Source organism: Enoplosus armatus, chromosome 21 (genome assembly GCF_043641665.1).
Source record: "Enoplosus armatus isolate fEnoArm2 chromosome 21, fEnoArm2.hap1, whole genome shotgun sequence".
NCBI classification, from domain to species: Eukaryota; Metazoa; Chordata; class Actinopteri; order Centrarchiformes; family Enoplosidae; genus Enoplosus; species Enoplosus armatus.
The window spans coordinates 4,908,051-4,925,518 of NC_092200.1; the positions used below are offsets into that span (position 1 = coordinate 4,908,051).

A 17,468-nucleotide genomic window follows, 5' to 3' on the forward strand; every position below is an offset into this window, starting at 1 on the left:
GATTACATCAGCCTACTCAGGTCAGTGACAATGTTGTCTTACTGATATAAATCCTGCTGATGACCTGAATATGTCTTGGCAGAATATGTTGCTAATCTGCTCATTATAGTGTTGGACACTAGAAATAGCTGCATTGTTTGAATAACTACCTTACATACTTTGTCCAAAAACTTTCCCTGATTGATCTTCCAGGTAATTTCCAGATAATTACATGGTGACAAGAGATGACTCATCCCCGTCTAATTGCATTGCTTTGTTAGCATGACGTTGCGTGACACTAATTATGTTGTAGGGACAGTTATAAGGGGCAGTGAAATACCAATGGTTAGAGCGTAGGCTGGCAAGGTTGGTAATTATACTGTGGGGCACTAAATTCTACAGAGGACGTACCTTTTGGTTCAGTGTTGTCTCATGTAAACACTGTACACTAAAAGCAGAGAAACTTGTACTATTTTATTCTCCCTCACCAATTTGTGAGTTGAGTTTGGTTAATTTGATGAAAGAGGAGTACAGCTGTGCAATCAGCTTAAAAAGTATTTCATTCATGGTGTCTTTTTCCTCCTCTGTGTCATGGAGCTCATCTCAGTGTGTTTTAGACAGGGAAGCAGAAAATTAATACACACTGAATTACATATATGGGAAACTTTCATTTTGCTTGATAAATCAGAGCAGCAGCACTTGTTGTCCATGTCCAGGAAGGTCAGAGGTCATGGTCAGCAGTATTTCGTCGCCCCTGCAGTAAAAGGGGATTCAGCATTTAGCTGAAGGATGCCTAAAAGTTCTGTCTTGATCCCAGTTGAAAAAGGACTCTGATCACCAACCACCATGCTGTTTATACACTGTGATATTACCTACAAGGCTCTAATACTTAGTGATGCTGAAGTTATTTATTACTACATATTCCTAATATACCATGTACAGATTTATATTTATATTTAGCTTTGGAAGTGGCAGAAGAATTCAGATCCTTTCCTTCAGTAAAAGTGACAACAATGTAAAAACACTCCTACAAAACTCCTACATTAAAGATCTTACTTAAGTAAAATACAGAAGTACATTTATAAAGACATCTTATAAAGACAATTCTGACTATAATTGAGTGCTACAACCTTATTTCCTAAACAAGTGATGTCTAAAGGACTGACTGTATCTTGAAACAAGAAGGTATTAAGATTGTTGCTGCACTATTATGAAATATGAAACTACTTGAAATGATTTGCATTGAAAAGAGAAGTTAGGACTCCATTAAAGACTAAAAACTAAAGCAGCAGAAGAGGCTGAAATATCCTGACTTTTAGTCTCTAGTATGGGTCAACCTCCAAACACACTGGATCCTACATTTCCCATAATGCAACTCTACAGTGTCTTTCATTAGACCCTCCCTGCCTCTTAAATATCCACTTCTTTCAAAATCTTCATTTCCTGTTTGTAAAGCAGACTTTCTGTAAAGAAAAAAAGAAAAAAAAAAGAAAGAAGTTATATCTTAAGCCTAAAATCACCTTGATGACATCATGACAAACTTTAGAAAGAGGGAGGGAGATTTATCATCATTTAAAAGCTGATTTTGTAAGAATCTTAATCTTAAAAATAACTAAAGCTGTCAAATAAATGCAGTGGAGTAAAAAATGCAATGTATACATATGTATATATATTAATGTTGTAAAGTAGAAGTGTAAAGTAGCATCAAATGGAAATACTCCAGTAAAGTACCTCAAAATTGTACTTAAATACAACAGACTACTTGACTAAATGCACTTTGTTGTATTCCACCACTGCTTATGAGACATATAATGTCAACATAATAACATACATCCTAACCTTATGATATTATGTACCACTGGCATGTAGTAAGTTAGAACAAAGTGCACCCTGGGATACCACAGCGGTAGTGGACGTAAATGGTTAACGGTCCGCGGTGACGTCACACACTGGATCCAGCCGCTCTGTCTGGGCCGCAGTCTGTCCTGGAGGACTCGTATCCAGAACTAGTCCGCCAGTCTTTACAGCTGATCTGCAGCCGCAGCCGGATAACCGTCCTGAAAATGGGAAACTGTCAAGTAGGTGTCGTTCATTTAAACAGTTTGGGCTTTAAACGCGTGCTACCGGAATAAAACAAATCTCAACAATCAGCAGCTTCGCTCGGAGTGTGTGTGTGTGTGTGTGTGTGTGTGTGTGTGTGTGTGAGAGAGAGTTTCGTGTTGATGAACAGGACTAAGATTATGATCCAGACAAGTATCGGGGTGAATAGATCCCCTGGAGCTCGCTGTTCGTGTCCATTAAAATAATATATATATATATATATATATATATATATATATCCGAGCCTGTGTCGCCTCTGTAAACCTGCGCACAGCTTTCAAGTCTTTCGGCTGAAATCGAAAGTCGCGGCCTCAGATTCGCAACATTTGGTGTTTCTTTAAAAAACAAAACAGTGAAGCTGCTGTAAACGTCGCGAATGACACCGTGTGACAGACAACCGTGCCTGGGTTTACGCAGAGGAGAGAGCCGCTCCCCTGCGGAATCCACCGCAGCTCCTTTAGATGTGTGTGTGTGTGTGGATGAATGAGTGGAGCTCTGTATGTCAGGCTGGAGTCCACAAGATGTAGGGGGGGGGGGGGGGGGTGTCTCTTTCCACCAGATCTGTCTTTTTTGGGACGTTTGTGCTTCGTTTGTTTATTGTTTTACCAACTGGCAGTGAAAGAAGATTTTAATTACTAACAACAGCTTTGTTTTTGTTGTGTCTTAATCTATAACTGTTAAGTAATTGCTTAAAAAGTGCTTCACAATGCAAATAACTTACTTCATATTCAGAAAATAAATACAAAAAATGATTGCACGACAAAATAGGCAGGTTTGTGGAAGTTTTGAGAGGTTCAACACAAGAGTATTTATTATACATTCTCCTTGTTATCGGGCAGAAAAGTGGCATTAAACTGCTGCCTCAGACCCCTTTTGGCCCCTGGGCTGCACTTTGGTTCCTGCCAGTTATTCATGCGGCCTCCACCAAGTTTGTTTAAAGACTTCTGGCCCTGAATTCCTCAACCAGAGCATTGTGTCATCGTCCTCCCCTCCCCCATCAGCCAGCTGCCCCTGCATCGCTATCATGCATCCCTCTGAACTTCATTTACTGAAACAACGGTGAGTTTGATGTGTTACAGGAAGCTGTTTTAACAATCTGTGTCTTATTCTCGTAGCCCACAATCTTTCCCTATGAGGATTTTGATGTCGTGGCTGACATCAAGGCCATCCGCAAAGCCTGCAAAGGGTTTGGTGAGTTGGAAAAACTGAATGAGTAAATGTTTGTTTGTTTTTAATTCTTGCAATGTAAGTATTGCTTGCAGTCGTTGACATTGTTTATGAGCGTCGTGCATCTGTTTTGTGTCGTCTTCCCTTCAGGAACTGATGAGCAGGCCATCATTGACATCCTGGCAAACCGCAGCTCGTATCAGCGTCAGGAAATTAAACAGGCCTACTTTGACAAGTATGACGACGTGAGTGTCATTCAGTAACACAACAACCAGTTTAATTGTTATTCTAATTTGAAATATGTTAGAATATCTGCTCTGCTCCTTTCTACCAATTCACTTCTGCAGGAGTTGGTGGATGTGTTGAAGAGCGAGTTGTCGGGGAACTTCGAGAACGCTATCCTCGCCATGCTGGACCCGCCCGTCATCTACGCCGTGAAGGAGCTGAGGAAGGCCATGAAGGGACCAGGCACTGATGAAGACGTCCTGGTGGAGATCCTCTGCACCGCCACCAATGCTGTGAGTTGCACATCAGCCTCCTTTACAAACAAAATACTTAATTTAGACTAATATTATCAATCTGTGAGTGAGTAAAAAGATCTTTATATTCACTGTATCTAATTGTTTCCCACAGGACGTCGCCATGTTCAAGGAATGCTACTTTCAGGGTAAGCCACAAAGCAAAGAAGCCTTTTTATCAAATTGTAGTGAACTTGTTGTGGGAAAAAAAAGTATGTGCAGTTGTTAAACCTCTCACCCACTACGACATGTCACTGTTTTCCTTCCCTGTATGTAGTTTCGAAGTGGGAGGATCTATTTCAGGTGCCTCTGGTTTCATTCATTTTTCACAAACTCAATGTTACGTCACTCTCCCGGTTAAATCATCAGGGCAAAAGATTGAGAACTGCGTTAGAAAATAGCTGGTTCGTTGATAAAAAGGTGAAGGTATGAGCTAGTGTACATAAAAACATAAGAGGCTGACTGGCCTCTTCTCCATGGCAGCAGCGGCTGAGGCTCACGAGGATTGTAGTATTTAGACCCGTCCGCCATGCCAAAACAAGATATATGATAATAATTAAAACAGGCGGCCACAACATAAACCTAGAGGGTCATTACATGATCCGAAACTGAAATAGGAATACAGAATGACACTCCCACTTCACAACCGTATTATGAACCCTGGAGGAAATGGCTAATGAAGTGACTCATTTGGGCCTACATGCATCACATACAGTACTATTCCTGTCCCTGTAGCCACGTAACGTACAGTCACACTGTGTTTAGTCAAGGCCCATCCTGCTGCAACTTCCTGTTCCTCCTGTTGTGATACCAGTGCTCCTCTAGGGTTTCTTAGCCTCTGACATTATACTTTTTTTTCACACTAAACTTGGTTTCTTATCCTCTTCCATATATTATAGTCACTGCCACTTTCTAACAAGGCAAAGAGTTTATGATTAAATCAGGATTATGAGCTCTAAACTGTTCTCACTGTTTCACAATTGCTTCCAGTGAAACCTTTAAAGGGAATGTGCTGCCTTCAACCTTTATTGGACGTTTAGCTGCATAGTTGTGCACCTACACACACACAGTGAGGGCAGAGGAACAATCGAATTTGGTTTAGTTGAAGGATGTTTTCTAGACTCAAAAGTCTTCGTCATACAGGCAGGAATCCATCACTGAAAAGGCCGAGATAACAACTGGTGGTGTCATTAAACTAAAACAAATTAAAAAGAGAACGCACTGAGCGTGACGAACATGAGACATGAGACATAAAATAAACAGTATGACTTTTAATGTTTACATTGTGTCTTTCAGTGCATGAACGTGATCTTGAAGCCGATATCGAGGGAGATACAAGCGGGGATGTAAGGAACCTGCTCATGGCTCTTTTAGAGGTAAGAGGCCTTCGCTCTACTCGCGTAACTGAATTCCTCCCGTCTGATGTAGGACTGAAATCGAGCTCTCCTCTCCCTGTGCCAGACCAGGCCCTATAAACACACACACACACATATATATACACACACACTGGCCACTTTCCAGACACCCTCTCATTAGTAAAACAGAAGCCAGATACAGTTGCTTCAGTCGGACACACAGCGAAAGCCATCTTAGTCTTCTTCGTCTTCCAGGGAAACAGAGATGAGAGTTACGAGGTGGATGAGGGTCTGGCTGAACAAGATGCTACCTCCCTGTTTGAGGTACTGTGCCAATGTTAAATACATATTCATAATAGTCTCATAGCAGATTAATGCATCCTGAGCAATAATATTGATATTTGTTGCAGGCCGGTGAGAATTGTTTTGGGACAGATGAGTCCACTTTCACCTACATCCTGTCCTCCAGAAACTACCTGCAGCTCCAGGCCACCTTCAAGATGTATGAGCAGGTGGGTTTTGGTGTCCGTGGCTGAGGTGATATTACATATCAGTTTCTATGACCTGACATTTCATCTTCAGCTGAATTAATCAGGGTTGGTTCTCATGTAGGTACAGGCAGGCTTTAATTTCTAGACATCTTCAATTATACTTCCCTCAAACATTAAAAAAATTACTAGTCCCAGTATCAGATCCTTTTGGGGAGATGAGGAGGACGTTGTGGACCTGGAAAATGAAACGTTACCACTTTAAAGGCCACAGTCTTAATTCAACTAGTAATCTTCTCTCCACAGCTCTCTGGAACTGAAATCCTGGATGTCATCGAGAACGAGACCTCTGGGACACTGAAGAAGTGCTACATTGCTCTTGGTTTGTATGAAAGACAAAATGTTTAAAATACAGCGTAGAAATGAGCTTCAGTGTCCAAATAAGATAACACATAAAGGTCATTTCAGCCAGTTGCTTTCCAAGGTTACATAACAGTAAAGAAAGAATTTAGAATATAAAGCAAGCAACACTGGTAAAGACAACAGTGGATAAACAGAATGTATTTAGTTGTATTGGAGGAGCTGATGGTGTTGGAACTTAAGACGCAATAAACTTCCTTCTTCCTCAGTGAGAGTCGCGAAGAACCCTCAGCTCTACTTTGCCCGACGTCTGAACAAAGCAATGAAGGGAGCGGGCACTGACGAGGACACCCTCATTCGCATCATCGTGTGTCGCGCTGAGGTAATTGCATTAAAAAAAGGTTAAAGTTCAATACCATTGAGACCAAAATGAGGGCTTTGATCTCACTTTAACTTATCTGTTTCTTGACTGATCAGGTTACACAGGAAACCGGACAATGTATTTATTATAATATATAGTACGGTCGATAATCAGAGATCTCCGCTGTCCCAACCTTATTTAGAAACAATGGCATACTTATTTGAAGTTTATTAGTCAAACAAGAAGGCGCTTTTTTTGCTGCTGTCGGAGCATTCGAAATAACAATTTAGATTTTATTTTACAAGTAGTCAAATATTTAGCTGTGGAAACCTACTTATTTAGACTTGTAGAAGACTGACTTCAATTTAAATAATCTAATCTATTTACTATAATTTAGCATTTCATACACAGCACAGCATTTTTACACAGCAAAAATGCAAAGTTGCAGCACTAATCAGTAATGTGAACAGGTGTTAAAAGAGAAGAAATGCGAAAATGTGTTAAATCATATATAATAATGCAAAAATGAAAGGCATATAAAGACACTAAAACTCACCAAGCTTGACCTCTGGTACTCTTTTCCTTGTTGTGACAGTTCGATCTGGAGACCATCAAAGACATGTATCTGGAGAAGTACGATGTGTCTCTGAAGGACGCCCTGAAGGACGAGTGCGGCGGCGACTTTAAACGCCTCCTTGTTGCTATCTGCCACTGAGAGTCGGAGAGTTTCAGAGAGAACGAACGTGGACGACGGAGGCAGCGGAGTATATTTATACTGCTGTTTTCTGTCTAACTAATACTACTCCGTCCCTCCATGTGAGATTATGTAGGGAGCAGGAGGGTGGAAGTGATAAAATAACTAACCATGTCTGGTCCAAGTTGAATTTGGATGGCTCTCTTTTTTAACTGTTTCCACAGATATTAATTACAAAATCCTTGTTGAACTGTCATCTGTCTGTTTCGGCCAATTACTGCCCATTTCTTAGTCACTTTTTTAGCTCCAGTTGTAAACATCTTTACCAGCATTTGGACGGTGGTGAAGCAAGTTTCAGTCACTGTAAACAAGCACCAAGACTCACACATTTCCAACGTTCACAGGAGCCATATGTAGTCACTCTGATGTGATCAGGTTTGAGGCTTGATTGGATAATCACATCGTAAACATGAGACATGTTTGTACACTGGCAAAAAAAGTGACCTCAGTATGTCTTTCTGTTGCTGCATTTACTAATGAAATGAGACATTAGTGTTACGTTATTTCCATCATAGAAGTATTTCACTGTTTTGGATTAAAATTTCTTTTTCCGGGCCGTTATATCTTTCACCCTCCACGCCCCAAACTCAGTGGCTGTTGTACACTAGTGGAACTAATGCAATCACTCCATATGGCTTGAAGTTTGTGCCTATAAATGAAGAAAATGTGAAAGTTTGTAATGAAGGAAATTTAGTTCGTATCATGAAGGATATGCAATGTTATGTGAATGGCATTTTATGAATTTTCCTCACAACAAAAGAGAATATATATATTTTATCAGTTGCTTATTGAAAGAAAATATATTGATTTGCATTTTTATTCTTTACTACAACTAGAAAAACGTGACAAATCCAAATACACCTCACCTTGCTATACATTTTTTTTTTGTATTTTACGACTAATACAGTAGAGAGTTTAATATATAACATTATTTAGTTTACTGTTGTAGGTAGGCCAGATGGTATAAGAGTAGAAACCTGTCTGATGTCTCTATTTGAGTGTCTCTATATGGCAGCTGAGATTTGTTAAAAGTACCACTATTGGAAACATTTTGCAGCAAGCAGAGTAAATACTCGAGTTAACTGCAGTACATCAGGACTAGTGTTTGTTCTCTATAGCCAAAGAAGTTTAGTCTAACTGCAAATAAAGTTCCCTGTAATGTCATCGTGTCTGGTTTTTGTAAATATTATATGGTACATTTTACTTTTACTTTTACTTCTATGCATAATGATATATGTGCCAGGTCAAAGTGGTTTCCATGCCAACCTCACCAAACATACAGCAGCAACCAGTGAGGACTGCAGATGTGAACGGGAATGATCTTCATCACTCCACACTGCGAGAGGACACGCCCCCCTCAAGCCTGTCACTGCTGCTTTGCTGCCCTTAAATACTGTGGGAAATATGTAAATTAAAGATTCTAGTAACATGCAAACCACTTAAGTGGTAAAGAATAATGAGAAAACTGTCCCACAGCTGGTGATAATTAGTAGCTTAGTGCCTCATTTAATAAATATCCCCAAAACATTTTTATGTCATTTTATGTCCTCAAACAATATTAATATATTCACTGAATTCATCATTATATATAAATATATTATAGATGTACACATTTTCTCCCGAATTCAGCCTGACATATTTGGTATCTTTGAAAACTTTTGGGATCGCCACTATAATTCAGGCTAATGTACTGAGGGTTTGAACAATGTCTGGCTGCTCTGCATGTCTTTGTAATCACTCATTGTTTTCAATGAAATCTGTAAAATTATTAGTGTTTATTTTAAAAAGCACATGGATTTAAAAAAAAAAAAAGGATATAGATAAAATGAACATTTGGGAGAAAAACATGATTTTAAAATTTCAATTTCATTAAACCCAACACTCTGTACTTTAAGTGTTTATAGTTTATTTAATTATTAGAAGGATAAGCAGCTGCTCAAGGCTTAATGATCCCTCTTAATAGCAATAATTTGAAAACATAATTTAACTCAGAGCGTGATGACAGTGATGTAAAACGGCATTTTCCTTTCATATAGGCTTGAGAAGAACGACTTTCCGTGGAGTCCCTGAAGGCAGCGTAATGTCTCTAGCGTGTCAGAGCTCTTTGGCCACGCCCCTCTCTCAGACATGCATGTTGTAGTCTCGCATTTTTTCACTCGTCTCTGTTTATATTTGTGAAAAACGGGGCATTTTAAACGAAGCGACACAAACACAGAAACATCTCCAGCACCGGTTTTATCCGCTGGACTCTCTTGAAGGTACGTTGTCTTGTGCGTTTCACTGGCTTTGTTGGTCCTTTTCCCCCTTTTTGCTGGTAATTACAGTCATTAGCATCCATCTTGGTAGGAGCTAATTAAAACCACTGCAAGGAGAAATGGTTGGCCCTTTAGCCTACTGAATATTACACCTTTGTGTGTTGTATTAGCTTCATAACTTCTGTCATGCTAAATATGCTAAAAAAACACAACTAACTTATTAAAAACACTATTATATTCCTGTAATAAAGCAATAGGGATTAAGATAATAGCCCGCCTGACTTTGTCGTTGCATTATCGCACTTTATTAGTATTTTCACACCATGTACTATCACTGAAAAATGTAAAATGTCTTTATAGGCTGCGGTAGTTCATTTCCATGAGAGTAATTCTCATGTTAACACCTTGTGACAGGTGTTGGGGTCAGATTAATCACTGCAGCACTCACTCCTTACTTGTGTTTAGGTGCTGCAGTTCACCATCATCTCCATGGAAACATGAAGTAAAACATTGATGTCCACTTCCTGTAACAACAACAACAACAAAAAACCAAGTAGATAAACTATTGTACTTTAATCTGTTCGCATACAGGTATCAAGCACCTGAATGCACCACGTCTCTAATGACCATATTAGATAAAAACACATGCTTAAAGTAATGTAGAAGCAATACATGACTCATGATGATTTAATGCATCATTAATGCATCATTAAGACGTGATGAAGTCACTGTGAGTTTGTGTGATTAGTTAAAGGGACAGTCCACCCATTGTACACATGAAGGTCTTCTGTTGTTTGTTATTGGACAAATAACCCTGATGATGTCATAAGAGTTTTCGGCTTGAGGTTGAACATTTTGAATGGTGGCGGGCATCACAAACTGGAGGTTTTTGGGCTTTGAAAGAAGTGTGCGTTAAGGATGCAGGTGGGGTCTAATGAAAGATGCTATTATGTTGCATTATGGGTAAGGTAGGATCCAGTGTTTTTGGATCTTGAGGGACTAAAAGTAAGGAAATCTTGGCATCTGCTGCTTTGATTTTGACCCACAAACAATCTCCAGTAATGTTAACAAGTCACAGTCAGATTTAATACCCAGTTTCTCTTTCTCATGTTCTCATGATATCGTAAACTGGTGCTTAAATATGTCTGCTCCTTTCCCCCTGACTGGCAACTGGTACCCATTAGATGCTTTTGGTTTTAGTGCATCATTGTCCTCCATTGCCAGACTGACTAATCGGCAACTATATTGATAAGCGACTAATCGTTCAAGTTATTTTTCAAGCAAAAAGTTCTTGGTCTTACGTGATAATAAAGGGAATACTTGGACTTTTGGCCATTGGTCGAACAAACCAAGACATTTCAAGAGGTCATCACATTTTTCACTGTTTTCTAATGTTTGTACATTTTTGATTTCTGGGTCTTTGGCTCATGCAGCGACATGCAGATGTTTGCTTTACAAAGTGTTACCCGATAGGTTTTTATGTTTCTTTATTCTTAAATCTGTCACTGATACTCACAACTTCCTGCCAATACAGTTTGTCATGTTTCAACAGAAAACCACACTTCAAAGTCTTGTAAATTACAGGGTGCATGTCTCTGCGCGCTGCAACCTCTGATATTTGATCCCACTGAAGTTCTGTGGGAGAATTTGTCAACCATGTTCCTCTGCAGAAACAGCTGTTTGGTCTATGTGAATTATCCTGTGAGGATAGGCTTTAGAAAACAATATGAAGTAATTTAGAGATATTTGAATCTTACAGTGTAGGAGACACACAAAGGACAAATGCTTTTCTGTTACGGTAGTTACAGAAGAGGTGAAGACGCAGCCATTTTCCCACCTTGAAGTCCTAGAGAGGTTTAGTCCATTGAAACATCGTAGCCAAAAAAACTAGACTTGACTTAGATAGTTGCACTTTTTCCACATCATATACAGCTAAATCTCACTCTGACTCACAAGTGCAGTACAAGACCATATATGTTTGACAAAATGGAAAATATACGTCAACAGGGAAAATATTTCTTTACACGCACCTTCAAGAAGCCTGGTTCTAAAATAAAATTTAGACAAAAGCGCAGAAACTATGGTTCCCTGCTCTTAATTAATGCTTTACTAATGCATGATTCATCATGTTCTAATGAATGTATTAATGCATCATATATCATGAACTCATGTGGCTCGGAATTAATAAATGATTAGGCCTCAGTTTTGTCTCCCGTTGTTAAGTTATTCAGTACAAAGGTAAAAGCACTGTGCGCTGCAGCAATAAAGTCACACAGATGCAGCGAGGATAGAGAGTTTATTAATCATTAATAAACAGTTCACCACATTAACTGATGTCACAGACCTGGTGATGTCATGGAAAGGTAACGCTGAACATAGTTAACAGTATTCAAGAGACGAACATGAGCATGCTGAGTATCAGTTCTGTTATTATAATGATGAAAACACCTCCGTTCTTACATTAATGTATTATTCTCGTATTTAAAAACTTTAAGCTTCAACTAGAGCCTTTGTTGACCTCATCTAAAAGTACCACCATGTTTGGTAGCGGCTATCAAAACAAAGCAATAAAGAAATATTTGTAGTGGGAATATAGCTGCGATAACAGAATCTGAACACCTGTTCTCAGAACAATGACATCCGGATTTTGTAATTATGAGATTTTGTCTCGTAGCTATAAGATAGTAAGTTAAAACTGTGAGATACAGAAGTCATAATTACAAGATAAGGCCCCAAGGAGCAGCTTAATTTAATTTTCAAATCTATTTCACATGAAGACACAACCTGTCATTCATCACAACCTTTGTGAATATCTGAGTCTCCCCTCTTCACAGTGGAGTATGTACTGCACTGTCGGGTCATCAGTGAGCTTAAGACAGTCTTCGTGTCCTGGTGATGTGCAGCTTTCATGAAAACATAAACAAAGGCAAAGTTTCACTTTTCTAACTTAAAAATCATCAAATTTCAAGATGGAGAAAGATGATTTGGGGGTTTTTCTCTCATTTTTGACCCTTAACACAAAGTCTCTCTTCATGTGGTCATTTAACACTTAAAGAATCATTGATTTATGAGTTAAGGGAGTTAAGTCATGCGTTTCTTTCATGTCATCAAATTTGTTGTAAACCTGTGAAGTATAAAAAAAAACAAAACTCTCCAACAGCAGAACGACATCTTGTCTTAGTATCAGCTGTATGTTACTGTATGTCTCTTTGGTCTTTGTTTATGTGGTATGTTAATGACTTGACGATCCATTGCATGGTGAATAATCATACACAGTAATACTGCCTTTATTATTTCAATATCCAGTGACAGCAGTTCATGTAACGTGATGCGGTAAATCAAGCATTGAATAAATCCCTACATGAGCATCACTCGAGCATTAAAGCTCCATGAGTCCCATTTTAGTTTTACAGAATGTCTCTCATAATTTTGATGTTGCATCGTGTAATTACAGGATCCATATTTCATAAAAGATCTCATAATTACGAGATCTTTTATCTCTTAATTGTAAGATACAGATCTCATAATTACGAGATCTGTATCTTGTTGCTATGGAAACAGCTCAGAGAAACCCAAGTTTAATTGCTGCCAACTGTTGATAGCAAACATTGCAACTGCAAGAGGCGTCTGTGTGAGAATGATAATGCCTCCCTTTGAAACAGTGACATGGTATACAGGAGCTGATAATTGATAACCAGCTTTTCTCATAATTCTGAGAAAACTCTCATATTTACAAGATAAGGATCTCATGTATTTTTTTTATTTTGTGAATGCAATGCCTTTCCCTGTATTTGAGGAGCATTGGTTTGGATGTTTGGCTGTAACTTGCGGAGTCTTACTGTGGAGTTTTTGGTCTGAAACCACAATACAGTGATTCGATTTGAACTAGCCTGTTCACAGAGGAGGGCTTTATTGGACAATATATGTTATTGTTACCAAAACCTGCTGATAATGACGTTTGTTTGTCTTGACAATTGTCCTTCATTCAATCGTACTCAATCACAAAAACTGCTGTAGTCCTTGTAAGAGATTAACACTCAGTCAACAAACTTTTATTTTCATGTACTAATTTTTTAACAATCTGTTTTAAGTATTAATAAATTGTTACGGTATTTATTTTTTACAGTTAGGCCTTCTGTTGTATGTTCAAATATGAATATAATAATACTTGTTCACAGTAACATACAATGACATTCACAACAATATTTCTGGGGATGTTGAGGATATAGTGGAGTCATTATTAGTTGAAAAGTAGTTTTTGTTCTTGACTTGGCAGCTTTTTTATAAACCCACGCAATATATTTCAAATGCATAAAAATAAAAGGGACACAAAGTAAGAGTATTAAGTCATGCCTCTCTTTTGGATTTCATGTACAGTAAAATCTTTTGTTGTAGCATCTTTGTGAACATTTCCTCTGGTCCTCTCCAAAGTGTGAAGCGATGTCGTCCGTGTGGCAGCAGGAGCCGTCGGGTTATTCTCCCTGCGTAGAGATCGACTCCAGCTCTGTGAGGTGCAAAGACAGACTCACGTCTCCGGCCTGGCTGAAGCAGGAACAAGACGAACTTCGCATCTTTAAGTGGGAGAACTTCCAGACGGGACCCTCAGCTGATGCTGTTCAGGACAACACACCCAGCAGCGCCATGTCCGGTGAGAGCTCTGCCATACAGTCATTTGACGTCAGCTTAACGTGTCAGTTTGCCATTGTTACATACATTTTTATGCAATGAAACAAATAAGACAATGTTCCAGGTGATTGATTGTGTGGTCTCAGTCTTTAAGGTAATGGTGGTCCCTGTGGCAGAGTCTCTGAGGCTTCATGTCAGTTAACTTTACTTGGGAGGATTGGCGATAATTTATTTTCTTATTTATTGATTTGGTAATTGGTCTTAAAACTTGAAACAACATTTGCAAACTTGAAAAACTCAAAAATGAGTTTCAGCTTTATTTGAATTGCAAGAAAAGCCGCAGCCACACATGTTGTGTTGTGGCTTTAATCATGTGTTTTAGTTAAAATTATAATGATTTATTGATGTTGTAATACGTTGTGTAAGATCACAAAATGAGCGGCACACTACACCACCAGAAAAGGAACTTTGAGCTGTGAGTTTTAATGCTCTCCACATGACTGCCATGTCCTCCTCTAGCTGCCTCACATGTAGAAAGCCTGCCCCCGAGGGTGCTGCTGACCATCACCAAGCTCCAGTGCATGCTGGAGAGCAAACAGGAGCGCATTGCTGCCCTGGAGAGACAGGTGGAGGACCTGATGCAGGACCGCAAGTTCCTGAGGAGCCAGATTGAAAACCTCACAAGTAACCGCTCCATGCCAACTTTTGCATCACCCAGTCCGATGACTGAAGGTCAGTGTCCAAAGTGAAGCTGAAGACCGTGTTTGACTTTATTATACGTAGACCGATGCTCTTATTCATGTCATTGTTGTTGGTCATACACAGCTACTAAACCCAGCAAAGTGCAGCACTCAGAAAACAAATCTCGGAAGAGAGAAAAAGCTTCTTGTAGTTCCTCAGACAGCAGCGACAGCGGCTCTGAAGCGTCAAACTCATCTGAAGTGTCAGCGGCCTCGAGTGAACACAGAAGGAAGAAACACCACAAGGACAAGAAAAGATCAAAGAAAGGGAAGGACTACAGCAGGAAGAGAGGTAATCATCATGTCCTGTCATTATAAAGGTAGTTTGTTCAGTGTGTTTTGCTTGTGGTAGCTTCAACAGTATCTTTATTGTCTTGAAGGCAAAAATGTGACCCATCAAAGTCTGAAGGCTAAAGGCTGAGAAACCAGCCGAGAAAACGTTAAACTGGCTTAATAGATATCCTCACTGACCATTCCTACTGATGGTTGTGTGACGTTAGATTAACTCCCTCTTCAAAATGTGTACGAAATACAAATAAAAATGGTTATACTTGTTCGATTGACCGGAGTCACTGGATAAGATTATGTCCAATGTTCAATTTAGAATTTGTATGACACTGAAACAGGATAAATCTTGTGTAGAGTGAATAAACTACTGCAAATAGAAGCTGGTAAGTAAGATAGAGCTAAAATGGCTGCATGAAAAAACACTTTTTTAACACTTAGTTTATAGTTATTAACTTTAGGTTTTGTGTAATTTGCCATCACCATTATTTTCTGTTTGTGTTTTCTATAACTGTTAGATTTTAACATTATTTAGGTGGAGGCTAAATAAGCCCAGAGGGTTTCCTGCCTCTCCCTGCACTGCATATTATTTAACTTGCTGTTAACACTGTTAATTGCAAATGTCTTGTCATTCATTCCACCAGCCACTGGTGTCCAGTATGTCATCCACCGCTACAAACAAGTCCTGTCAGCCTTCATCAAGAAGAAAAGCATGAGTGAAGCCTTCCGTCATCTGGGAATCGACCGGAACACCATCGCCAACACAGCGTCCATTGCCGAGCTCCACCTGGCCGGCAAAGACATGGTCCCCTTGGTGGGCATGTTTCGCCAAGGAGAAGAGACTCTGGTCAGCTATGCCCATAGGTGCACCTTGGTCATCGACAGCGACGCTGACCTGTCCAGGAGAATAGACCAGATGAAAGCGAACGGCGAGCTTCTGCCCATCTCAGGGAAAAGGCCGAGGGTGCTGCATTCTCACCTGCAGCAGCTAGGGGGCGCTGCAGAGAGCATTTTAATAGGTTGATGATTATTTCATTACATTGAGAAGGGGTGAAACATAATGCCTTCACAACATTGTTGTTGTTTTGTTTGTTTTTTCCCCCAATCTGAACTGCTGCATTTAAATATTTCATGTCGCATTTTTGTATTTCTATAAGTTTATTTATGTCTCAAGGGGAACAAAAATGCATTTCAGTATTCACACATACATATTTAGTTTTTTTATGTACTTTATAAAAAAAAATGAAAATGTTAAACAGCTAATGGAAATAATGGATTTTTAATATATTTGTTTTTTTTATTATTTAAGAGCAGAAGTGCGTGTAGTGTTAGAAACACCCACAAGATGGCAGTGCTCACATATTAGATTATATTCACAAATCACTTCCCTTGTCATTCACTCCAAAATGGTGGACAGTCAATTTCCATTTTCCAGCACCAAATGTTTGTTGGAGGTGTAACTTTATGTTCACAAACTTTGTGAAAATGTTTCTGTTGACGTCATCCTGTGATTCACATGCTGTAACTGAACTGAGCGATTTAAAAACTGTGTTAATGTTTTTGAACTGCCAGCAAATGAAAATGAAACCAGTTTCACACAGAGATTTCAGAGAGTTATGTTGCCTTTGTTGTTATCCCGGGATGTTTCTAAGTGTGCTGTATCAAGACACTGTCACATGATACTGCTGTACATGACTCCAGGTCAACCGATGGTAGAGGACCCTTGAAGTCAACATCACATCAACGCCAAATCATATAATGTCTGTCTTCTGTAAGCTGAAATGTGAGAAATGCCTGTAGATGGCATTAAATGCAGCCCCGCTCTCAGAGGCATGTCTTTCCTCTGCCTCTTGACCAGAGCAATGGGCAGCACCAGTTGTGTAGACAGATGGGAAAGCTTGGTAAGACATCCTTGGGCGATGGTAAGTGTCAGTGCAAAGTGTTGCCGTTGCCTTCCCTGCTGTTTGCTTTTCACATGGAGTGACAAATTACTCGTGCAAAGCCATTACAGGGGCTGCACCCAGGCTGTTTATCTTTGCACGGGACTCTGTCACTGTCACTCCCATTCACAAGTCGGCTATCTGCTTATCTTTCACATCCCAATCTGTCTGTCCCCTCCCCCTAACCCCCCGCCCTCCTCTGTTATGAACTCATTCAGTCATTTCTCATTAGCTATCACTTCTCCATCCTCCCTTTTCTTTTACTGCCCCTTCTTTTCACCCCAAACAAAAAAAGCTGGTGGAGTTTCGGAGAGTGTAGAAACATTTCATGCCAGCAGAGGCGACCACGAGTGACCTAAAGTTCCTCTCCGCCTGTTCACAGCCAGAGGGGACAGGTGCATGCTGGTCTGCTCAGCAGCATGAGGTAGAGGAGGGTGGGTGTATCTCTCTGCCTGCACTCATCTCTTCCCACCTCCTGAGGCATGCAAATGTCAGTTCTGCTCTCCTTGTCACCAGCACGAGACGTGAAGGCAAGGCTTT

General features: G+C 39.7%; 2 protein-coding genes across 2 annotated transcripts; both read left to right on the plus strand.

Annotated features, from left to right (window-relative positions):
- Positions 1–1,940: 1,940 nt before the first annotated feature.
- On the plus strand, positions 1,941–8,246 carry anxa13 (annexin A13). The gene is made up of 11 exons (XM_070927930.1): positions 1,941–2,057; positions 3,195–3,270; positions 3,397–3,491; positions 3,594–3,764; positions 3,880–3,913; positions 5,061–5,140; positions 5,375–5,443; positions 5,530–5,631; positions 5,914–5,989; positions 6,237–6,349; positions 6,924–8,246. Exons 1-11 carry the CDS (start codon positions 2,043–2,045, stop codon positions 7,041–7,043), a joined length of 951 nt encoding a protein of 316 aa, XP_070784031.1. The 5' UTR covers positions 1,941–2,042; the 3' UTR covers positions 7,044–8,246.
- A 5,531-nt stretch (positions 8,247–13,777) lies between these two features.
- LOC139304622 (coiled-coil domain-containing protein 106-like) lies at positions 13,778–16,012 on the plus strand. The gene is made up of 4 exons (XM_070928547.1): positions 13,778–13,985; positions 14,483–14,695; positions 14,789–14,995; positions 15,633–16,012. The coding sequence occupies exons 1-4, from the start codon at positions 13,778–13,780 to the stop codon at positions 16,010–16,012; spliced, it is 1,008 nt and encodes a 335-aa protein (XP_070784648.1).
- Positions 16,013–17,468: the final 1,456 nt, after the last annotated feature.

Bases quoted from the DNA above. Each gene is read 5' to 3' on its own strand.
- anxa13 (XM_070927930.1), top strand. The intron at 3,492-3,593 runs GTGAGTGTCATT...TCACTTCTGCAG, and splicing joins ACTTTGACAAGTATGACGAC to GAGTTGGTGGATGTGTTGAA. The intron at 3,765-3,879 runs GTGAGTTGCACA...TGTTTCCCACAG, and splicing joins TCTGCACCGCCACCAATGCT to GACGTCGCCATGTTCAAGGA.
- LOC139304622 (XM_070928547.1), top strand. From the start codon at position 13,778: ATGTCGTCCGTGTGGCAGCAGGAGCCGTCGGGTTATTCTCCCTGCGTA. The intron at 13,986-14,482 runs GTGAGAGCTCTG...GTCCTCCTCTAG, and splicing joins ACCCAGCAGCGCCATGTCCG to CTGCCTCACATGTAGAAAGC. The intron at 14,696-14,788 runs GTCAGTGTCCAA...GGTCATACACAG, and splicing joins ACCCAGTCCGATGACTGAAG to CTACTAAACCCAGCAAAGTG.